Source organism: Pseudovirgaria hyperparasitica (assembly GCF_010093815.1).
Source record: "Pseudovirgaria hyperparasitica strain CBS 121739 unplaced genomic scaffold EJ05scaffold_12, whole genome shotgun sequence".
NCBI classification, from domain to species: Eukaryota; Fungi; Ascomycota; class Dothideomycetes; order Acrospermales; family Acrospermaceae; genus Pseudovirgaria; species Pseudovirgaria hyperparasitica.
The window spans coordinates 217,852-239,097 of record NW_022985560.1 but is presented as its reverse complement, the minus strand read 5'-3'; the positions used below and the strand labels follow the sequence as shown (position 1 = coordinate 239,097).

General features: G+C 50.0%; 9 protein-coding genes across 9 annotated transcripts; 2 read left to right on the top strand and 7 right to left on the bottom strand.

The window, feature by feature from the left end:
* Window positions 1-325: 325 nt before the first annotated feature.
* On the bottom strand, window positions 326-1,980 carry EJ05DRAFT_487695 (cell wall assembly and cell proliferation coordinating protein; the record flags this gene model as incomplete). Its single annotated transcript, XM_033745631.1, has 2 exons — window positions 326-1,904; window positions 1,967-1,980. 2 exons carry the CDS (start codon window positions 1,978-1,980, stop codon window positions 326-328), a joined length of 1,593 nt encoding a protein of 530 aa, XP_033598312.1.
* A 1,813-nt stretch (window positions 1,981-3,793) lies between these two features.
* EJ05DRAFT_467269 (arginine N-methyltransferase 2) lies at window positions 3,794-5,385 on the bottom strand (the record flags this gene model as incomplete). Its single annotated transcript, XM_033742838.1, has 3 exons — window positions 3,794-4,277; window positions 4,336-4,839; window positions 4,966-5,385. 3 exons carry the CDS (start codon window positions 5,383-5,385, stop codon window positions 4,119-4,121), a joined length of 1,083 nt encoding a protein of 360 aa, XP_033598311.1. The 3' UTR covers window positions 3,794-4,118.
* Window positions 5,386-5,527: 142 nt separating this feature from the next.
* Window positions 5,528-7,502, bottom strand: EJ05DRAFT_80201 (WD40 repeat-like protein). Its single transcript, XM_033749982.1, has one exon. It carries the CDS (start codon window positions 7,437-7,439, stop codon window positions 5,670-5,672), a length of 1,770 nt encoding a protein of 589 aa, XP_033598310.1. The 5' UTR covers window positions 7,440-7,502; the 3' UTR covers window positions 5,528-5,669.
* A 177-nt stretch (window positions 7,503-7,679) lies between these two features.
* EJ05DRAFT_454961 (uncharacterized protein) lies at window positions 7,680-9,289 on the bottom strand. The gene is made up of 4 exons (XM_033742459.1): window positions 9,067-9,289; window positions 8,584-9,009; window positions 8,227-8,531; window positions 7,680-8,181 (listed from the first exon to the last, which is right to left on the bottom strand). Exons 2-4 carry the CDS (start codon window positions 8,839-8,841, stop codon window positions 8,007-8,009), a joined length of 738 nt encoding a protein of 245 aa, XP_033598309.1. The 5' UTR covers window positions 8,842-9,009; window positions 9,067-9,289; the 3' UTR covers window positions 7,680-8,006.
* A 130-nt stretch (window positions 9,290-9,419) lies between these two features.
* On the top strand, window positions 9,420-11,536 carry EJ05DRAFT_477922 (26S protease regulatory subunit 4). The gene is made up of 3 exons (XM_033744340.1): window positions 9,420-9,558; window positions 9,617-9,685; window positions 9,823-11,536. Exons 1-3 carry the CDS (start codon window positions 9,556-9,558, stop codon window positions 11,143-11,145), a joined length of 1,395 nt encoding a protein of 464 aa, XP_033598308.1. The 5' UTR covers window positions 9,420-9,555; the 3' UTR covers window positions 11,146-11,536.
* A 133-nt stretch (window positions 11,537-11,669) lies between these two features.
* Window positions 11,670-13,784, top strand: EJ05DRAFT_539714 (uncharacterized protein; the record flags this gene model as incomplete). The annotated part of the gene is made up of 1 exon (XM_033749541.1): window positions 11,670-13,784. The coding sequence occupies one exon, from the start codon at window positions 11,670-11,672 to the stop codon at window positions 13,782-13,784; it is 2,115 nt and encodes a 704-aa protein (XP_033598307.1).
* Window positions 13,785-13,808: 24 nt separating this feature from the next.
* EJ05DRAFT_80119 (uncharacterized protein) lies at window positions 13,809-15,466 on the bottom strand. The gene is made up of 3 exons (XM_033749981.1): window positions 15,089-15,466; window positions 14,796-15,027; window positions 13,809-14,744 (listed from the first exon to the last, which is right to left on the bottom strand). Exons 1-3 carry the CDS (start codon window positions 15,410-15,412, stop codon window positions 14,131-14,133), a joined length of 1,170 nt encoding a protein of 389 aa, XP_033598306.1. The 5' UTR covers window positions 15,413-15,466; the 3' UTR covers window positions 13,809-14,130.
* Window positions 15,467-15,704: 238 nt separating this feature from the next.
* EJ05DRAFT_477920 (IGPD-domain-containing protein) lies at window positions 15,705-16,793 on the bottom strand. Its single transcript, XM_033744339.1, has 2 exons — window positions 16,437-16,793; window positions 15,705-16,356 (listed from the first exon to the last, which is right to left on the bottom strand). The coding sequence occupies exons 1-2, from the start codon at window positions 16,699-16,701 to the stop codon at window positions 15,911-15,913; spliced, it is 711 nt and encodes a 236-aa protein (XP_033598305.1). The 5' UTR covers window positions 16,702-16,793; the 3' UTR covers window positions 15,705-15,910.
* Window positions 16,794-17,091: 298 nt separating this feature from the next.
* EJ05DRAFT_467254 (cap binding protein) lies at window positions 17,092-20,599 on the bottom strand. Its single transcript, XM_033742837.1, has 4 exons — window positions 20,045-20,599; window positions 19,784-19,985; window positions 18,991-19,732; window positions 17,092-18,941 (listed from the first exon to the last, which is right to left on the bottom strand). The coding sequence occupies exons 1-4, from the start codon at window positions 20,127-20,129 to the stop codon at window positions 17,370-17,372; spliced, it is 2,601 nt and encodes an 866-aa protein (XP_033598304.1). The 5' UTR covers window positions 20,130-20,599; the 3' UTR covers window positions 17,092-17,369.
* Window positions 20,600-21,246: the final 647 nt, after the last annotated feature.

The window sequence follows — 21,246 nt, the reverse complement described above, 5'->3', positions numbered from 1 at the left end:
TCCAGTGGCGGACTTCTTTGTCGAGACTTGGGTGAAATGACGCCAGACGGGAAAGGTGTAGCTTTGATGTAGCCAGAGCTGGTTAAAAGAGGAACGACTCCGCGCGTCGAGGTAGAGACGTGGTGCCTGATGGAACGATGTGAGGAAAGCGCATTCGGTATAGTTCGTGGGCTGCAAAGTGGGAATCAGAAAAAGATGGCAGCCCACATTCATCAGGATTGGAACTATCGTCTCGCTGGTCTCGTGTCTAATGAAATGTTGGCCGTAGAAAGGGTCATTATGGAGCGTGGTGGATGCGTGAGGGAGCTATTTCACAAGCTGTAAGCTATATCTCGATTGTCTTGAGCTCCGAGTCGTCCGATGGCTCGATCTTGTTCTCAACCACTTGTTTAACGTCAGCATTCTCCTTGTCGTGGCCGTTCATGGTCAGCTTGCGTGGACTAGGTATATCTCCACTGGTCCGAGGAGTGTCAACCGAAACAAGCTTCTCTTCCGCAATAGGCTTTCGAATGCCGTTGACGTCCGTGTTCACGCGAATTGGTAGAGGCGCTTCTTCCGCGACTCTAGCTAGAGGACTTGACATCTTGGTTCGTGGACTCGCGGTCGCGCCCTTGTGCGGTCTGTTTGAGCTCCTTCCGCGTTCCTCCACACCACTGACTGGGCTTGCATATGGGCTTCCAGAGTCCGAGCCACGAGGACTGCTGGTTCCAGCGAGGTTCGGGTTGATATGCAAGCCGCCATTTGGAGGCCCAGGGCGTCTTCGCGGTGGCTTGCGTCCGTACTTCTGGTCAGCGCGCCAGCGCAAGATCTCGAGGTATGGCGGCTCAACATTCTGCTTCTTGAACTCGAGCAGCTTGAGTTCCATGGTTTCCTCGTCGATGTGCACGTTCTCGGAGCCAAGATCATCGGCCAGAAGGGCAAGAAAATGAGCCCAAGACCGGGCGACAACGTACTTGCAGTCATAATCACGACCAAAAATGATTACCTGACCCCACTTGCCAGCTGGTCCCGGAGCAAGATCGACAGCTAAGCAGTTACCACCCCAATCGCGAGCGAGCGGGATCCATGCTGGGTGAGAGTATGTCTTCTGGATAGCACCAGCAGGCTGCGAGTCCTGCTTCTCTTGAAGTTCCTGTCGCCAAAGTGTGTTGGTTGCGGGTGCAGGAGGGGGAGGAGCAGCAGACGAACTGGCTCCAGCAAACGCTTTGCTTGGGGGTTGAGGGGCACGAAAGTCGGATCTTTGGGCCAAATGATCATCGCGGACCTTCCTCCAGTTTGACCACTCTTCGACAATCTCTTCGCAGTCAAGTAGCATTAGGCCAAAAACTATGCCAGTTGGTCTTCCTCCTCGCTCTTGGCCGTCATGTATCCTTAAAGAGTCTTGCACGTCCAGTGGTAGTGTGCAGTCTAACTCGTGCTCTAGCTCGTCTACATCGGGTTTGGTACAGCCTTCACAAAGCTGTTCGAAGAGTTCCTCGTAATGATCTTCTGCCCAGCGATCGATACGCTTCCAGGAATGTGAAACAGGCGGAGGTGGTGGCAAGCCGTCTGAGAAGCTTTGCATGGGAATCTCACCGGCAGCTAATCTGGACTCGTCATCTTTCCCGGGCAGGGTCCCGGTGTTCTGTCTTGATAAAGTCGATCGCTGGCCAGGAACGTATGGCGAATTGGGAGCGGCGACCTCACTGGGGGAGTTCATGAAGCCATTACTCGTCTGGGGATCATCCTGACCGTAGGAGAGATCTTGTCTCGATTCAAAGGCAGTGGTCGCGACTGATGTGAGGGGAGCGTGTCGGCTCTGTGGTAAGGGGACGTGACGGCCAGTCCGGTATGGCGAATCGAAAGAGGCATGACGGTCATACGAGGTCATAGTATGCCAAAAAGATCGCAGAGACTGGGTGAAGCTGTTTGGCGGTCAGTCGAAGGTGGAATGCAAGCAATTGTAGGCAGGGTGGGCGTGACGTACAGGTTCTGTGCCATGTTTGGCACGGGGGCTGCAGCTGCAGACAGTTTGAAATTGGTGTCGGCAGCGCGGTAAGGAAGAAGATGGGATGAACACGATGGTACAGGAGATGAGGTATCGGCAGATAAGCGTAGAATTACGGGTTGGGAGAGTGTGACAGTAGTTGTTGTTGTTGTGGTAGTGGTCGTGGAGGAAGAGGACAGGGAAAAAGATGGAGAAGCAGAGAATGAAGGATCGCGTTGCGGTGACGGTAACGGTGCCGACGCTAACATTGGGACTTTTAGAGAAGCCTCTCTATAAGGGAGAGAGAGGCAGAAGCAGGGGGGAGGGGGGGGTGTGGCCGGGGGGGGAAAAACGGTGCGTAAGTTAGACGGTTGGCGGGTTTGCGCTTGGCGATAGGCGGTGGCACACGCAGGCAGGCAGGCAGGTAAGCCAGCTAGCAAGCAAAGCAAACAGCCTAATGATGGCTGGGACCTCGGGCGGGCGAGAGGCGAAGAAAGGGCGGTCGGTGGCTGTAGGGAGCTGCCCAGATGTTGCTGCTGTCCTATCGAGTCACCAGTGTGTGCAGTGCGCGGTGTGCAGTGTGCAATATCCAGTGTCCAGTGTCCACTTGGGTGTTGAGGTGTGTTAATATTAATATGTGCTGTGGAGTCAACACTGGAGCCAGTCCACAGGCCAGGCTGTCACTGTTTCTGTTTCTGTCACTGTCACCGCCGTCAGGGACTCAGGGGCAGCGTTGATGAAGCTCGTGTGCCGCAATTCGTCGATAAGTCTCTCACTTCTAGTCTTGTCGATATGTTTGTTCAAGCTGGCGAGGCTTGGTCTCCTTAGTCCTCGGGGAACGTTCTTCGACGCTCCTCTTGTACTTGATGGCAATGCGTCGGACGACAACAGGGGACCTTTGGCAAGGGGCCGCGATGGAGACGGGATAATTGATCTTGGATAAGGGAACGTTGACCGTTAATTAGCAGTCGTCGGTGGGACATGCGGTGGTTTTTGACACTGACTGACTATATTATGTAGCATCAGGCGCATCACGAACTACTTGCATATACATATATACACACTGCACACTAGTAAACAATACACAATCGTCTGCTCCGTCGGCTCATCTTATCGTGCTGCCTCCTCATCAAAGTCTCGCGTCGTAGTGAAACACGCGACCCCCTGAGATTCCGCTCATGCCATGCAGGCCCCCTCCCTGGATGCCCCGTTTCGTGCCCGTACGCGCGCCACACCTCCGCCTCTGCTCTGCAGCACATCCACACCAATAAAATGCTCCCTTTCTTCTATATCTGCTATTAATCTGGTGATCGTGTCTCTTCGTTTGTCAAGTCGTCACTCAACAGACTGGCCAGGGCGTGCGCTATCTTGATACGTTGTGGTGTTTGATGCGCCATGTTTGATGCTCCATGCTGCCATGTTTTAACATTACCCAGCAACCTCTCGCTGCTGCACCAGCGCTATTTCTAGCACAAACCTTCTCCTTGCCCTCCCTCTTCTCGCTCCTCTCCAAGCACGGGCAGATCGTTATTATTATCTGCACTAAGTATCACCTAAATGCGCCTTGGCCATCATGGACGTTCCTTGCAGGCATCTAACGGACCTTCAACAGTTGCAGCATCACATCGCTCCGTGATTCGTCGGACTGGTCGAGAAGCGCCACTGAAGAATCCTTACCCGCCTGTCAACTTGTCATAGCTATCAAGCCGGAACCGCCCCTATCCTGTGCTGCGATTGCGGCATGTGACTTGAAGCTAAACTTACTCACTTTGAAACTCCTGTCTTTGTTATAATTACTACTCAGGACAAGAGATTGACTTCACTCCTCCAGAAAATGTGCAACGTGCGACGGGCTCTTGTACGAGCTGTTTGCATACATAGACTGCGTGCCACTGCATGCTCGCCAATAGCTTGACTCTCGGAATACCCTTGTATGTCATAAGAGGCTAATTGCTATTCATTGGCTATTCCACTCTTCGCTTTGGCCACTTGTCTATCTATTCTAGGCTTCTAAGCTTGATCGCATAATTACGCACACTTCCTCTGCCAACCACACTGTACGAATCAGTGCCCATATACTGTACGATTTACGCTTATGCCTACGCCTTCGCCAAAATACTCAATGCTGCGAGCTCAACTTGCCAATTCATCTTCACTTGATGAACGTGTTGATCGGAAGACGATAAACGTCTATCGTCCAGTATGGCCGCACCGTGCCCTCCCACTCTGCTGATCCATGTAACCCTGCAGGCACCGGTATATCTTCCCAGGTCGTATCGAAGCCAAACTCATAGAGGTCCATCTCCGCAACCTGTCCAGAGTCAGCACGCAATTTCTGCGTGTATACCGAAGACAATTGTGGTCCTTACCTTTGTATATATGTCGTAGCATATCTGGCGATCGGCTCCAAGCCCATTGTACCATCCAAACTTACCGTCGTTGTCAAGTAGCGGAATGACACCTTCTTCAACAAACGCTTTGTACGCAGCGTAATCCTCTGCAAACGTGTCATAGTAGATCGCATCCAGTACCACACCCTTCTCCACCATCTTCGGAACCATGTCCTGCCACCGACCTTCCCAGATCGTCACGTTCGGCTTGTCGTACCATCCCGTCTCCCTCAACCTCTGCAACACTTGCGGATGTGCTTCGATGATGTGATGCTCTGCTGGCCCGCGAAGCTGAATCTGTCCATCCACGATACCCATTCCATGACCGACGTTCATTGCTCGCAGGCCTGGTTTTGGGAGTAGTGTTTCGGCGTGTCTGGTCATTATCTCGGTTTCCCAGGACATCATGACGGCATTGTTGCTAGAGTCCAGAAGAATGTCCTTGCGGTAGCGAAGCGTTGAATTGAGGTAAGAGGAGTTGTCCTTAGAGACGTCGTACCATTCCTCCTCTGCTCCAGCCACGGCCACAGCGCTCTCGGCACTTTCCTCCTGCATTGACTCAGTGGTATGACCTCCAGTCTCCATCTTAGTATCTGCGGTTGCGTCGACTAGCTCGACGTCGTCGTCCTCCTCGTCATATTCCACGTCCTCCATGTCGCGCTCTATAGAACCTAGTGCATTAAATAGAAGCTCCGCGCGCACGCCCGCTTCGACCATTTGGCTGTAAACCTCTTGCAGCCCTAAACGTAAGGCAATACATCCTGGGGTCTCGTCTCTCTTGTCTGTGTCGTTCCAGATAGCTCCATGCTGTAGAAGTAAGCCGACCGTGTCGACAACCTTCTTCTCATTTTCCTTCGTCCCAGCAGCTATTGCTGCATGTAAGGGTGTTGTGCGAGTGTCATCGCGCACATTCGCTGATCCACCGCTCTTGAGCAAAATCTTCAGTGCCTCCGTGTCATGTCTTGACGCAGCTGAGATTATCCTCTGAGCCAGAAGAATATCCTCGTCGCTGATTCCTGTAGAAGACATGATTCAAGTGTCCATGAACTTCGCCACTTAGATAGACAGAACTTTGAATAATTTCGAGGTTTACGAGATGCAGGGCTGAGCTAAACGTAATCCGGCTAGATGGCGGGATCTTAAGCGAACGGTGAACCGCATGGCACACGGTCGTGAGGGTTTTTTACAATGACTGCGAGACTACTGTCCATGAGACTACTGTCCATAGTTGCGTCTTTGAAAGTGATATATCTTTTGGGTATTCGATAACAAAACGCCGAGAATGCACATCTCGCTCAAATTTGACTTGACAATCATCGTTTGATTTTCTTGGCTTCTGGACCACCTTCTTCGTCCTCGTCACTAAGGTCTGCATAAAGCGTCTTTGGCTGTGTTGTCTTCCATGCGTTCGTGAACAGGGGATCGTTCTTGGCCTTATCGGCATACCTCAGCAATGCTTCACGGGGATCTTCATCGCGCATAGAGCTAAGTGGTATGCTGTCCCTGATGTGTCTTGCGTCGGGGGCATTCTTCGAGAATGGAGTTGTTGCAGGTATATGTGGTCTCCGCGGATCTCTTGATTTTCCTGACGCTGTGAGGCCTAGCTGGGGGTGTCGGGCTGCAAAACTCGTCGAGGGCTGACCAGATCCAGTGAGAATGCCTCCAGGAGTGACAATGGCATCATTGGAGATACCCTGCGAGAGGTCCATGGTGAGGCTAGGATCATCGTCCACGTGTCTTTTCTTAGGAGCTTTGCTCATTACCATCTTGGCACCTGATGTTGACGTATTGGGGTTGTAGAGGACGTGCGCTTCTGCATTAGCAGAACCTGTGATTATCTGGTTCAATCTCTCATGCCATAGCACTGTGACCAACGGAGATCCTGGAGTAATCGGAGTCACGAGCTCTGGTCTAAGAGTCGCTGGGTTCAAAATGTGCAAATGGCCGGTCTCAGACCCGACCAGGACACTAGATGAGTTCGGGGAGAACCGGATGTTCGAGGTTGGGAATTCTAGCGAAGTTGATTTGTGCGAAACAGTGTTGACTGGAGCTTTGAACTTGCGGGTATCCCAAAGCTTAATCGTGTCATCACCACCACGAGTGATGATAAGTCTACCATCTGCACTGATGTCCAGTCCTCCAGTCCATGTGTCCTTCTCATGAGCATCTCGAATAACGCCAGCCGGCCGCGAATACGGACCTTCACCGCTCCACATAACCAAGCTCCCGTCATATGCTGCAGCGACGAGTACGTTGGGACCTCCCTGCATAGGAGAACCCCAAGAGACAGCTGTCATTCTCGTTCTGCCTCCAGAGCCTGGCAGTTGTGACTTGTGCACAATAACATCTCGCTGCGCCCTCTTGTTGTTGACATCCCATATTCGTAGTGTGCTGTCAGTCCCTGCTGTCACGCAGAGATCACGGTTTGTTGGATGCCACGCTCCGGAGGTAACCTCTGATACATGTCCTTTGGTATTGTTCATATCACGCAGGTACATGTCACCCTTGGCAAACTCGCATTGTAATTCTCCATCTCGACTGAACACTTTTGCTTGCGGTGAGGCTGTTATAACGAGTATCTGATTCGAAGAAAGTGGGCTGAAGCTGGCTTGGTATATAGGGTGAGCTTCGGCGTTGGACTTCAGCTTGGTCGCTGCAGGATCTACAGACTTGAAAGCACGTATAGTAGTCGGAGTCATAGATGAGAAGTCGTGGAATTTGAGCGAGCAGTCCTTAGACCCAGTCACCATACGTGCTCCGGACGCGTCGAGGGTTATCGTTGTTACGGCGCTTTCGTGCGTCTTTAGCTTCATCTCATGCGAAACGGGAAACTCGTCGTCTTCGTCTTCATCTTCATCGCTGCTGTCACCATTATCATCGGAACTCCCAGTATCCTTCTTGCCTTCCTCCGAATCACTGTCATATCCAGCCGCAACCAGTTTCTTTGGCTCGGGAGCTACGTTTCGCTTTGACTGTTCGATCTGTGCCTGCACATTCGTTTTCTTGCTCTGTTTGCCGAAGGATGTTGGCAGGAAGCTCCGAAGTGCTTGGTCATCCGTGTCCGTGATTTCATTTTCGTCCATCTCAATCTCGGCTCCAGGTAAGATCGATGTACTTCCAAATGGGGTACCTCGCGCAGTGATTTCTATATGCGCTGGAGTAGCTCTAAATATTGATGTGGGTCCAGCCCGGCCGGACCTGAACGGCGGTCTAGCCTCAATGGGCTAGCGTGCTCACTGCTCTCGGCTGGGGTGCGACCAAGCAGCTGCTCGAGAGAAATCTATTCCATCAAACAACAAAATATCGATTGAAGAACTGACATAGGCTGTGATAAGGGGTATATTCAGACTATTCTATCCTATACGATGTATTATACGATGTATATGGTACTAATGTAGCCAAGCTTTGTTCGTGCGGCTAAGTCTAAGCTACATACCTAGGTAAGATCCAATGCTTGATATCAATACGGCTTGAGAAGTGCCAGGTCGTCAGATGTGAACAATTTGGCAGCTGGTATGCTATTTGCCACACCCCAAAAACGCCATATCCACCTGAGGACTTTGCCCCCATAATCAGAGTAAAAAAGTTATGATCCTTTGGAATGTGACCTAACAGCGCTAAGCAAAGATGATACTCCGTTCGCTGAAATCTCATGCTTCGCCAAATAGTCGTGCAGTGATATCGCCCATGTACGCCTCTTCCAGCTCATAATCTTCCCCATTGTTCTTGTCGATCTCTAAATATTCAAAAGCAGACACCACTGCAGGTACGTCGAAACCCATGTCCACAAATCGGTCGATCAGTTGCTTGTTGTACCCATGATATCTACAATTGTTAGCTTTGATCTGATATAGTTCGGGGTGCACCTACGCTTCCAGCCTCGCCTTCTCCTCATTTTCTTTCGCCTGTGCTGCTTTGCGCCTGATAGATTCAGCCGTGGCACCACCGCTGCCTTCACCTTGCTCTTTGCGAGATGCACCTGCGTACTTCACAGCCCATTCCATTGCCTTATGTTTGAACTCTTCTGGCTGTCTGATAAGCATCGCGGCGACCTCGGCGTCTTGGGGGTCTTTTGGCTCTGGTGTACTGAGTAATGACTGTAGTGATATGAGGGCGGACTTGACTGTGAGGACTGGAGACCACTGGGAGGAGAGAGTATCGAGGCAGATTGCACCCTACAAGAATAGGTCAAGGATCGATACATTGACTTATGGTTCGGAGCATTACCGTTTGGCTGCTGACATTAGGATGCCAAATCTTAGTTGTGAACCGCATGAGTGGTGGGCGAAACGGATAGTCAGTCGGTATCTTGATATCGACTACATATGTGCCACCTTCGTAAGGAGTATCTGGCGGCCCAGGAAACGACCCAGTCAGATGGGTCATATCGTCCCCATTGCCAGCAGGTCCGGCTTCTATTTGTGAATGTCTGTCGTTTTGAATGTCGGCAATTTCCTTTGCAATGCGACGATTTCGATTCGACATATCGTAGAACTGAAGACCAAAACGTAGATGTAGCAGGTGTCGAGGTAGCGCCGGAGGTGTCGGACAGACAAGGCGAGCCCTTGGGAATGCTTGCCTAGGCGTCTGTAGGTAACAGGTCGTGATTTGGGGAAGGGTATCGGGTTTTTCTGTTCGCGAAAAACAGTAGGCCTGGAGCAGGTCTTATGTGAGTATTGATCTCTGAGTGTGTTTATGTAGTATTCATACCACAGTGTAATGTTGACGGTGGGGTGATCAGTAGTCGTTCACGCGAGCTTAGACGTGGAGAGAAGATGAGAGGGAAGTATAGTTGGATGGTTGTATGTATATGTATACGACGTCCAGATTACAGGTAGAAGTAGCCGGGTGATTTCGTTGAAGAAGAGGGTTTGACGTGTTGCAACAATCCTCGAATCTGGCTTCGTGGTTCCATTCGTTTGCCAGCGGCCAGTCATCCACGAAGGTACAGCTACAGCAGCAGCGCTAGTAGACGCCACCGACTAGCGCAGCTTACCTATCCGTCTACCAACATCCCCATCAATCTTCCAGGGCTATCGAGCTCTCATACACATGTAAACGTCGCTGGTTGTATAACCCATCAACTACTTGCATCTCGTGCATCTCTTTCGTCATTCTGTTGACAACCTGCAAATTTTCATCACTACAAACCGTTCACACGCGCGCTATTAGCCTAGAGTTGCTAAGCACACTTTCAGTATGGTAAGCATACACGATAAAGAACACCTAGGCCGAGGAGCTATGTTGACGTTCTCTATAGGGCGCGAACCAATCAAGCGCGGGTGGCCGAGCGCCAGGTGAGGGTGGGAAGGACAAGAAAGACGGCAAGGTATGAAACTCTCATTTACGAAAGAGAAAGAACACCATCAGATGGCTGAACCTATGATACGCGACTTGAATCTATTGCCTCCTGTATATATCTGATGTGGTACGCGAAGACAAAAACTAACACATCATGTTTTATAGAAGGATAAGCCCAAGTATGAACCACCACCGCAGCCAACAACCCGTATCGGTCGTAAGAAAAGAAAGGCTGCAGGCCCAAACGCCGCTGCAAAGCTCCCGACAGTATACCCGACAGCACGCTGTAAGCTTAAGTATCTGCGTATGCAACGAATTCACGATCATCTATTGTTGGAGGAGGAATACGTCGAGAATCAGGAACGCATCCGCAAGGCCAAAGCAGCAAGTACCACCCAGCCAGCCGCTGCTGGTGGCGATTCCGACGCTATTGACCGCAACGCCGATGAAAGATCTAGAGTTGATGATATGAGGGGCAGTCCCATGGGCGTTGGAAACCTGGAAGAGTTGATCGATGACGATCATGCGATCGTTTCTAGTGCTACCGGACCGGAGTATTATGTCTCGATCATGTCTTTCGTCGATAAGGATCTCCTTGAGCCGGGAGCCAGCATACTCCTGCACCACAAGTCTGTTTCGGTCGTTGGTGTACTGACAGATGATGCCGACCCACTTGTATCGGTCATGAAGCTGGACAAAGCACCTACGGAATCGTATGCGGATATTGGTGGTTTGGAGCAGCAAATACAAGAAGTAAGAGAAGCCGTGGAGCTACCTCTACTTCATCCGGAGCTCTATGAGGAGATGGGTATCAAGCCACCGAAGGGTGTCATCCTCTATGGAGGTCCTGGTACTGGAAAGACACTGCTAGCCAAAGCTGTGGCCAACCAGACCAGCGCAACTTTCCTTCGTATCGTTGGTAGTGAGCTGATCCAGAAATATCTTGGTGACGGCCCACGATTGGTGCGGCAGCTCTTCCAGGTCGCTGCCGAGCACGCCCCATCAATAGTGTTTATCGACGAGATCGACGCGATTGGCACGAAACGATATGAGTCGACATCTGGTGGTGAACGGGAGGTCCAGCGTACTATGTTGGAGCTCCTTAATCAACTTGATGGATTTGATGATCGCGGCGATGTCAAAGTGATCATGGCAACTAATAAGATTGAGACACTTGACCCTGCCTTGATCCGACCTGGACGTATAGATCGCAAGATCCTCTTCGAGAATCCGGACCAGAACACAAAGAAAAAGATCTTCACTCTACACACCTCAAAGATGTCACTGTCCGATGATGTCGATCTCGATGAATTCATCAACCAGAAAGATGATCTTTCTGGAGCAGATATCAAGGCTATCTGCTCCGAAGCCGGTCTCATGGCACTCCGTGAGCGAAGGATGCGGGTGCAGATGGCAGATTTCCGCTCAGCAAGAGAAAGAGTACTGAAGACTAAGAGTGAAGGCGAACCAGAGGGCCTGTACCTGTAAGATCAGTGGATAGATGGCAGTAGCTGGAAGCACAAGTGAACTTGGTCGGATGGCATTTAATGAGAAGACATCGACCTGCTGTAGTAATACATTGCCTGCGAGGTCGTCATACTCTTGCGTCTAGATGTGACAAGGATTGAAAGCTCTATAGAACCCCCGGCTTGAACATCATTGGACCACTGTGAATCGAATCAGGCATATTGAAGAAGAAAATCGGTAATGAACTAGGTATGATTCGTATTGCAATATTCACATCAGGCCTTGAACGTCACTGAGCTCCCTTAACTAAGTAGCATCTCTGCTGGTTCCACACAAGCACGTGTACATTCCCTTTTGCTCGCTGTCCCGTTTGCCAGATAGCTCATTAGTGTGCTGGCTGCTCAATTTCATACCTGTTTTCGAATTTCCAAAGAGAAGATTGCTTGATAGCTTTCTCTTGATAGCTTTCGAACTCACGCGACAGAAAAGGTCGATCTCTTGACTTAGATTACTCAACACAGATATTCCCCTTTTCAAATCCAACAATGTCGACTGAATCATCAAGTCTAATGCCTCACAGCGACACGGGAAGCAATACTGGCTGTTGTGCACCCAAGCTTTGCCTCTCGCACATGGACTCCTTCACACATCTCACGGCGCCACCCACCACTAACCTAGACATGAACGAAGCAGGCTTCATTGGTTCTATTGGCGTGACCTGGGCGTACCACTTTTGCAAACTCAGGACCAAGAAGGAGCAAATGAACGACGAGTTGTACTTCAAGGATCGAGAATTCTCACGTGAAAGACAAAAGTGGATGGCAGAAGAGAAACGCCTGTTCGAACAGATAAACCCACTGCGTATACAACTCGTTGCGACGAAGCGCGCGCTAGAGCACGAACGCAGTGCGAGACTTGAATCGGAGAAAGCATATGAGACTTCGAGACTAGAGGCGCGCACGGCATTTAGGAAGGCGGAGACACAGGAAGATGATATCAGACGCCACGAAGACCTGGTCTCTGGGGCCCTTAGAAACATGTTCGCTGATGCATACGACACCGAGTACCACCTTCACAACGTTGACGATGGGTTCCAAATAAACTGCCACGGGTGTGAAATGATCTTGCTGGCTCTTTTGTCCCCGCTTGGTAAGCTACGTCTGAATCCTGGTGGGTGGATTGAAGAGATGGGGGACGAGACGAGCAAAGTTCGCGAGCACAATGAGGAACTGTGTCGTGTGATTAGTGGGTGTATATATGAAGCGGCGGGGATCTGTAAGTGGGAGCGAGCGGAGCATACGCATGATCGCGATTCGCAGTTCATGCCGCAGTGCTCGACGTGTATGAACAGTCTCAGGTCAGTCGTGGAGCGGGCGGAGATTGTCAATACGCTTGTCCTAGAGAAGGAGGAGTTGACAAAGGAAATTGATCAATTGTCAAAGGTGTGTCGATCAGAAGCGCGAGCTGCAAGAGATCTTGTGGCAGAGCTGCGAGAAGAGCGCCTGATCGAGGAGCGAATTAAAGACTGGGCGGTGGGAACAAGTATCGCCGACTTCAAGTCCGAGAACGACCAGCTTAGGAAAGAACTCGCCGAAGCTCAAGAGGGGATCGAGACACAATCTCACCTCGTCGAGGAGCTTCAGGGGCAGTTGGCGCGGGATCAAGTTAAAGACAGGCAGATCCAAGACTCTGCGCTCAAGATCTTGTCAGAATACCACGACTTAAAGATTGAGAATGTCCAGCTCAAAGAAGATGTCGCCGACGCAGTGGAGAGCAAGAATCGTCTGAGCAGTCTTTCCATCGCGGAGATGAACGACGCCTTGCAGACCATAAAGAGGCTTAAAACGGAGCGCACCACCCAGGAGAAATCAATTGGAATCGCAGATCAGACTGTTGCACTCCTTTGTGAAGAGGCCAAACAATACGAAGACCTCGCCCGAAACCGTCTGACCTTGCTTGATGTACTGGCCCGAGGACATATCTCTGGACTGTTTGGTTCGAGGAACTTGGCCGAGAATAGCGCTCTGGCTCGCAATCCAGAGGAGCAAACCCACCCAAACGATCCAAGCTACCTCTCGTACGCCATGCTTGCTGAAACTCGAATATCAAGCCTCGTACGCTCGAACAGCTTACTACGTGCCGAGCTCAGCGTGTCTCATAGTACTCTAGCCGAGCGCAACGAAACACTTACCGCTATGGAGGAAAAGCTAGATGCAAGTGAAAGTCGACTCCTACACGAAGAGATGTCCAACAGCCTTGCACAGTCCAAGATATTAGATTTAGAAGGGACGATCGAGACACTACAGGCTCAAATGAAGGACATGAATATCCAGTATATGAAGCTGAAAATGTTTATCCAAACACAAGCTCCGCAAACAATAAGCGAGGTCATCCATCAGCAAGAGCAAGAGATTGAGTGTCTGAAGTACCAGGCACAGCATACACGTGAGCGTAAACATGTTTCCACGGATGGACCAGCTATGCAGTATCCGCATGATTGTCTGGAGGATCGTTCGGTGGATGAAGAAGAAGAAAGGGAGGCAGATAACCACCGACTGAACTCTGAGATGTATCGTACGGAGGTTGCGGACTGGTTCGCTGGAAATGTCTCAAGTGTCACTGGGCTCTCTCCGGATCTTCAAGACTGGCGTGATGTATGAAAAGTTAAAGTATTGGATTCATGGGTCACGTTCACTCTTGTAGAATAGAACAGACATGTATTATCCCCTTGATTGAATGGGGTCCGCTACCAATATTGAGACAAATCATCAGACTCATATATTTGACATTACTGCGAGGTCTAAACCGGAAGATTCGTTCTTTACTACAAGAAGTTGCCGGTCGCGACCAGGAGATACACTCGACTTTTGTCCCATATGTAGCGTCGAGTTTCTTTCTCCTTTTTCATGGTCCGAACACACCCCTGGATTCAAATACCTATGAGCCATGATTCCAGGGAAGCAGAGACGTATGTTCCGAGTTGTTAGGACACTATCCGGACCCTCGTTAGCCTGGAGCGCCTGTATTTGGTAGAGGTGGACCCCAAAAGTCGTCAGCTTCCTTCTCTTGCTTTTCTCTCTCAATTTTTCGTTTCTTCGCCAGTCCTTCCTCCAACTTCCCATCCATAGTAGCGTCGCGTTTCTGTGCTTTATTCAGGCCAATCAAATCTATTTTATCAGGATTACGACATTGGTATAGTTTCTTGTCTACACGTGTGAGTTCGGCACGCTCTTCGAGAGTTGGCTGGGATGGTGTATCTCCATTTGATATCATCGTCGCGCAGCTACGGATGGTGGAAATGACCCTAGTTTTGAGTGGAGCTGATGAGTTTGATCCAGGAGCGACAGTAAACTTGGTATCAAGATAGAAGAGAGTCAGTGGCTCGTCGGCGAGGAGATGAGCGGCGAGCCAAATTTGAGAAGGCGTGTAGAGAAAGTACGCATCGGTAAGCAGGGCTGCATTTTTGAGATAGCGATCGGATGCAATACTATGAGCTTCTGTGATGCGTTTCTCCATCTGATGCACCTCGTGTATGATTTCAGGCCCACCAGAGGTCTGAGGTAGACTAAGTAGAGCCTGCTGTAGTTGTACGGCAGACTGTGAGTGCCCAGGAAGTACAGCTGCCTCTCCCTTAGCCATGGACAGAAGTTCCAGATGACCACCAGTCAGACCTCGAAAGGGATGTCTCACTTCAAATGTGAACCTGAGTGCTTGAGTCAAGATGAATTCTGGGGCTAGTACATCGTCTCGAAGAGTCGGCTTTTTTCCTCCTATTTGTCCGCAGTATTTGTCCAAGTCTTGGTGGTGGTTCTCGGTTTTAGTTGCGACAAAAAGAGCAGTCTTGAGAATGTCTTTGGGGTGATATGTCATTGGAGAGTTGAACAAGTAGAATCGTTTCATATACTGAATTGCAGTTCCCTGAGCAGTAAGCATGGAGAACTCAAGGCATGGTGTCCTCTCTCACGTATACGTTTGCGGGGTACTTGAAGTTGTCCTTGCCCATCTTCAGACATTGCGCGCAGTAGTACCCCAGTAGTTTCTGCTCCTCCTCTAAAGTCAAACATTCTACCTCTTTGGTCTGCAACTCTGACACTACAGTCACTTCTCCGCCATTTTGTGCTTTGTCTGCAGCAATTCGAGCTTTGCGGCGCCGGTCGAAGGCTGCCTTCACGCGCTCTACTGCGGCTCGATTGGTGTTTCGACGCAACGACGCTAATGAGTCTGGAGTAAAATTCCAATACCGAAACTGAGTCGACGTTCGGTACTTCGCATCTTCATTGAGATGCATATTGGAGCATGTTGAGAATCTCGGGGTAGATCGTGCCTCGTCAGGTCGTTGTTGTTGAATGACAAGGTCCGAGGGTCTAAGCTGTATCCAGAGTTAACCCGGAATAGGACTAGCATTTACGGACATCCCAACCTAATACTAACGAGTCTTCTCTCTATTCCACTATTATAGACAGTACAGCCTTACTATATCTATAGAATAACTATCCTGTTGTGTACTATACTCCGTTGACTTCTGAAGCATTCATCTGTACAGAAATAGCTTTACATAGAGCAAATATGACCTCATGAAGTAATAACGATGCTTGAAGCATGATCTATCATTTTAAGTACATTATGTAAAATTATGAAGTTTCTGTCTAACACATAGAGAGTACAAGCGGTAGTGTATCATCATTAAGGATATTGTACAGGGCTATAGACACAGTTTGTACTGTAGCAACCATACATTAACCAAGTCAGGTGTCGAACATCGTGCTTTCGACTGCCGATAAAATTCTCAATACAACACCCCTTTGGTACTTCTCACCTCGCCCTCGCCCTCACCGACCTCGACACCTGGTCTTTCCCACGGGCCCGTAGCTATCCGAATCGCTACAGCCAACGCTTTAAAGGCACTCTCCGCCCTGTGATGATCATTCTCGCCTCTCAAGCAATCTACATGCAGCGTTACGCCCGCCGCCTGTGCGAAGCTCTGGAAGCAATGCGGTATCATTTCACAGCTCAGGTCGCCAATCTTCTCTCTCTTGAGCCCAAGATCCACAACGGAGTATGGGCGATTTGAGAGATCTATGACGGCGCGCGAGAGGGCTTCATCGAGCGGGCAGTATGCGCTGCCAAAGCGGGCGGGGGCAGGGTGTGGTGGGGTTGTGGGTGTGAGGAGGGCGGTCTTGAAGGCCGTACCGAGGGCGATGCATGTGTCTTCAGCAGTGTGGTGGTCATCAACTGAGTGTTCGAGTCAGCTCGAGCGGTTTATTGTTTATTCAAGTCTTCAGCGTCTGAATGGAGAGTGGAAGTAGACGTACTGTGCAGATCACCCTTCGCCCGTATTTGTAAACTCCAGCCCGCATGCTTCGCCAGTGCGTGCAGCATATGATCCAGAAACCCAATGCCCGTATTTACATCTATCTGTTGACGCTTGGAGATCTGCGCTGCGTGATCTTGCTTGACAGCTGTTTCGCCATTGGTACTGCTGTGTGGGAGGGCGCCACCGTCGAGGCTAAGAGAGATGTTAATTTTGGTTTCATTGGTGTCGCGCGAGATTGTCGCAGTTCGTGCTGGGGACACCATTATACTTGCTGTTGGGGGGGGTTAGAGGTAAGATGTATGAGCGTTGGAGTTGGATGTAGAATAGCAACAGATATGGCTTCGTTCATCCGTCATCAGGTGCTAGTGCTACAAGAAACCACTAGTGGCATCCATTACAGCTTGAATCCACTACTTCAAGTCATCTTGATACCAATAATTCAGTGAGTCTCTAGATAATTAGTACTACCTAATTAGCTTACTATATCTAGATAAGACTTAGTATAGTTTAATTAGAGTATTGCTATATTAGGATATTATGAAAGTCAAAAGTATTGGTGTCTTGATATATATAGTACACTCCTAAATTATTCCCAAGGTACCTAGGTATCAGAGTAAGTATTGGCATTGTCTCACACCAGTATCTTACGTTTTGCGTGTCGATCAGCGATTAACGGAACTAGACATCCCTATGTGTGAGACAGGGACGTGAGATAGTATCCAGTAGAGGTTTTATCGATTGCTTGACGGTAAATTTCATAATACAGTGCATAGCAGAATACAAATCCCATTGACTCCACAGTTGCAGATCTAGTCTGCTATGGAACGACTGAACTGCCTGTAACCCACCCACGCGAAACCCTAGACCGTGGTAATGGTACACGTGAGACGTATTCCTCACGTCTCGATCACGGTCGAATCAAACCAGACACTCAGAAATTGTTCCCATCTGCAGCTGTGTCCATATCCATATCTCCATTTCCGTTCCCGTGTCCGTCCTGTGCTGCCGCTGCCGCCGCTTCAGCAGCTGCTTCAACCTCTGCCTCATTTTGTTTGAGCCTCTGCAACGCTTCTTCGGCGTCTTTGACACGCATCTCCATGACTGCTTCACCAACAACAGCTTCTTCAACGGCACCTTTTCGAGCAAAAACTCGGTTCCAACGTGCACCCCAAGCACGTAGTAGCTCGGCTTCAGCAGGGGTGATATCGTTCGCACCAACAGCTTCCATATACCCATCGGTAGCACCAGCCGCAAGACCCTGGGTGGCCTCAGCAATCACGGCAAAGAGCTCCCGCATGCTTTGACGCTCTTCAGTGACTTTTTCGTCGAGCATGCGGATCTGCTCAGGAGGGAGAGCTACCTGTAAACGTGCAGCAGCGATCTGACGAACTCGGGAGGTGACTTTATGCATTGTCGTAGACACCATCTCATAGACCCACGGCTGTGAGAGTAGTTTGCCTTCCTTAAGACGAGAAGGGCCAAGAGCCCATTGTATAACGTGCATTGGAGAGAGTATAGTGTAATTGAGGAGCTTGTCGATAATAGACACTGCAGTGCCTGGATGAATGGACCAGTAGTCGACGACAGACTGTACTATTTGTATACGCGCGGATTCAGGTGTTGAAAGCAGGCGGTCCTTGCAGCGATCGATGATGGATAGAGCATGTGAGAGTGACTTGGAGCCAACAAAGAGTATACACGTAATGTATGCATCGGTCGATGGAATGTGTACATCCCCAATACCACGCTCGGCAGCCTCGTCGTGAATCTGGTTCATGACGATGTCAACGGTTTCTTCAGGGGCTTTCTTGCGGATGAGGGCGAGCAGTTCCCGTCCGTACGTAGCGTACGGCGTACGTTCGTCATTGTACTTGAAGTCAGGAATGTCCTTCTCCTTGGCTTCAGTAATGAGATGATGGTATTCCGGTGGTAAGGTGGAGCGTATACGTTTGGCGAAGCTGAGCCGAATCTCTTTGTCAAGGGCACCAACAATGAAAGCTTTCTTTGGATCAATCGCAGGTCGGGTCAGGTCATCAGTCCATTCGGTCCATTTCCACCGGAACTCAAAGTTGCTGAGATGATGTGCGAACCAATCCATGAATCTTGCACTCAACTCCATATCCATACCGTCTAAATTGCGGAAAAGGAATCGAATAGCCCTACCTAGACTAGGAGCGATAGCGGCAGGCGCAATCTTGCAGCTTTCTGTAATGATTGAATGGTAGTATATAAGCTTATGCTCTGCAGATGGTAGAACGAAAATTTGCGAGAAGAGAGCATCGATGGCAACATCTTCAGGTTTCCAAGTTGACTCGCCGCTCGGGATGTCGCGCAGCTTGTCAAATGGCGTCGCCCTTTTCACGAAGGTTCCAGGAGCCCAGAAATTGTCCATGTCGATTAGAAACTTGGCTACCTGGTGACGATTGAAGTCGAGGATGTTGATGGTGTCTACAAGGGTATCGCGGACAAGGGTACCGACGAGTGCTGTAGTCTTAGGAACAGTCTAGAATCATCAGTAATGTATGAATCGAGCTTCGCGGGCTGTAACTCACTTCAATGTCCTGATCGGCGTATATTGAGTAAAATGCTTCGGGGAAAAGAGCCTTCGGCCCTTGCGAGACTGGGTTAGGCATGGTGATAACGGGGAAGGGGTGTTGCTTAGGCGAGTCGATGATACCAGCAGCGTCAACATCGCCCTCCGTGGCAGGGAGAACTGGCTTGACATACGCTCTAAGGATGAATGGCAACTTCCAGCCCATGTTGGCTTCTTGTTGTATCTGATCTTGGAGCAAACCGAGCAAACTCTTGTATGAATATGGTCGGTCTTCGCTTCCGCGATGGAAGTTCTCAGTCTCAGCCGCGCCATGATATGGCTCAACTAAGGACTCCAAGGCGTGCGGGGCGGATGCGACGATACCAGTTTTTTCGAGAAGTTCCGCTGCCTTCTGCTCAAGTCCAGTTGCGGAGGTTGCAAGGACATAAGGTATTGTGAGCAGGATGATCTTGACGATCTCAAGGCCGATTGTGTCGGCTGAGCTAGCGGCTTGAAGTTCTGCAGCACTGTTGAAGAGTTCGTCGAGTATTCCGAAAACGCCATCGTCGTTGTAAAGAGACTGACAGCATGCAAGGAAGCGGAGGAGTAGCTTGAACTCTCTCCACGAGCCTTTCTCTAGCGCGGCCTGCGCCTGTTTTCCGGCACGGGTGAGTAGCTCGACCGCGATATCTGAATTATAGTCATTTGCGTACTGACACAGCGCGGCCATGATTGGGATCTTCAGTGGTTGTTCGACGCAACTATTGTATCTGTTAAGTTCACGGCGCGTCTGGCCTTCGAAGACTACTCACAACTGAATGACTAGATCCAGCACCCCACCCTTCACCTCCGAATCTTCATAGCTCTCTGCAATCTTCTTTGCAACCTCTTGCGTCTCAGTGGCTGGAATCTTCGTGCCAGAGTCGCCAAGCTGCAGAACGCATCGTCTCACCTTGACAAAGGCTGGCTCCTCAATCTTCCGACGCTGGGGCTGGCGATCATAGTCGTCATCTTCTATTTGGTATCATTAGCTAGAAACCCACGAGGCCTTTGGTAGCACAGGCTAGACTTGCCCCTGTATCTGCGTTTGCCATTTTTATTATGGTATCCTCTTCCTCCGTGCCTCGGCTTTGAGTCTCTCGAGTCCATATCTGCCATGTTTGAGTCAACGATGGGCCTGTCGGGATCGTTCTGATTTTCAACGGTGTTGAGCTTTGGTCGTGATGGCGATGCGAAGCTTGCACCTCGCGACGAGCTAGCGTCTCTGGAGTAGCAGCCCAGTTTGTAGTACTCGTTAGGTGAATTTTCAGAGAAGTGATTGTACGCTCCACGGTCGTTGGAGTGTTTGACCTGAATAAGACTCGGATTTGGGAGACCGCGAAGTCGGCCTTGCTGAAGCCCTTTGCGCGAACGGGGGATCAAGTTTTGCCGACGTGAATGCTCATGATTATGGTAGCGCGGGCTACTCCCTTTTGGACCAGCTGGCACTTGCGCTACCTCCGAACCTTTCCCGGGGTAGCTCGACTGACTATTGTCATTACTAGACGAACTAGCAATCGGGGCATGAACATGATCTACAAACACTTTCGAGCCTGCATCTTGACCATTCCGGGGACTGTCCTCGTGATCTTTGACGATAGCGAAGACGTTTGAGCTTGCCAGACCGACATCATGTTGCAGATCGCTCAATGCATTCTCATCGTAATTGATCAAGTTTGGTGCCAAATCTTTGACCGCTGGGACCGCTCCTGAGCGCTGTGAGTTTAGATCTGGCTCAAGTATAGCATATGAAGAGAGCCCTGGCGTCTCCTCATCCAGAAGAGAATCTATAATATTCATGGTGGATGGCGAGAAAGTAGATGAGTCAGGGTGTGGAATCTCTTAGAAGATACGACGATGAGTGAGGTAAGAGGATGTTGAGGTCATTTGGTAGGTGAACGACAGTGAATAGATTCTACCAGTTAGGTCTAACAAATCGAGACTTGAATTCTCCCTCTGCCAGGCACCTCCGTCACCAATTCATGGATTACCACTCGACGTACATGGCATTTGCCGGGTAGACAGGCTACTTTCAATACCATTGTTTCACGTTTTGGGACGTGGTAAAGTTCATGTGAAGATGTGCGATGACAACTAATCAATAGAAATTTCAAGATGTGCACGTGAAGTGAGGCCCGCTATTGAAATGTGTCTAACTCCGATTTTCTTTTGCCTACTGACATCTCGAACCTTTTAACCAGGAAGTTCGTCGCATACAGCGTTTCTCAGATGCAAA

Coding starts and splice junctions, on each gene's coding strand:
- EJ05DRAFT_477920 (XM_033744339.1), bottom strand. CDS start 16,701: ATGGTGTCCCCAGCACGAACTGCGACAATCTCGCGCGACACCAATGAA. Junction 16,357..16,436: donor GGCGAAGGGTGATCTGCACA/GTACGTCTACTT, acceptor TCGAACACTCAG/TTGATGACCACCACACTGCT.
- EJ05DRAFT_477922 (XM_033744340.1), top strand. Junction 9,686..9,822: donor AGGACAAGAAAGACGGCAAG/GTATGAAACTCT, acceptor CATGTTTTATAG/AAGGATAAGCCCAAGTATGA.
- EJ05DRAFT_467254 (XM_033742837.1), bottom strand. CDS start 20,129: ATGGCAGATATGGACTCGAGAGACTCAAAGCCGAGGCACGGAGGAAGA. Junction 19,986..20,044: donor TGGCAAACGCAGATACAGGG/GCAAGTCTAGCC, acceptor GATACCAAATAG/AAGATGACGACTATGATCGC. Junction 19,733..19,783: donor CTGGATCTAGTCATTCAGTT/GTGAGTAGTCTT, acceptor CAGATACAATAG/TTGCGTCGAACAACCACTGA.
- EJ05DRAFT_80119 (XM_033749981.1), bottom strand. CDS start 15,412: ATGCATCTCAATGAAGATGCGAAGTACCGAACGTCGACTCAGTTTCGG. Junction 15,028..15,088: donor AGTACCCCGCAAACGTATAC/GTGAGAGAGGAC, acceptor ACTGCAATTCAG/TATATGAAACGATTCTACTT. Junction 14,745..14,795: donor AGTGAGACATCCCTTTCGAG/GTCTGACTGGTG, acceptor AGGGAGAGGCAG/CTGTACTTCCTGGGCACTCA.
- EJ05DRAFT_454961 (XM_033742459.1), bottom strand. CDS start 8,841: ATGTCGAATCGAAATCGTCGCATTGCAAAGGAAATTGCCGACATTCAA. Junction 8,532..8,583: donor CTAATGTCAGCAGCCAAACG/GTAATGCTCCGA, acceptor CTATTCTTGTAG/GGTGCAATCTGCCTCGATAC. Junction 8,182..8,226: donor GAGAAGGCGAGGCTGGAAGC/GTAGGTGCACCC, acceptor TAACAATTGTAG/ATATCATGGGTACAACAAGC.
- EJ05DRAFT_80201 (XM_033749982.1), bottom strand. CDS start 7,439: ATGGACGAAAATGAAATCACGGACACGGATGACCAAGCACTTCGGAGC.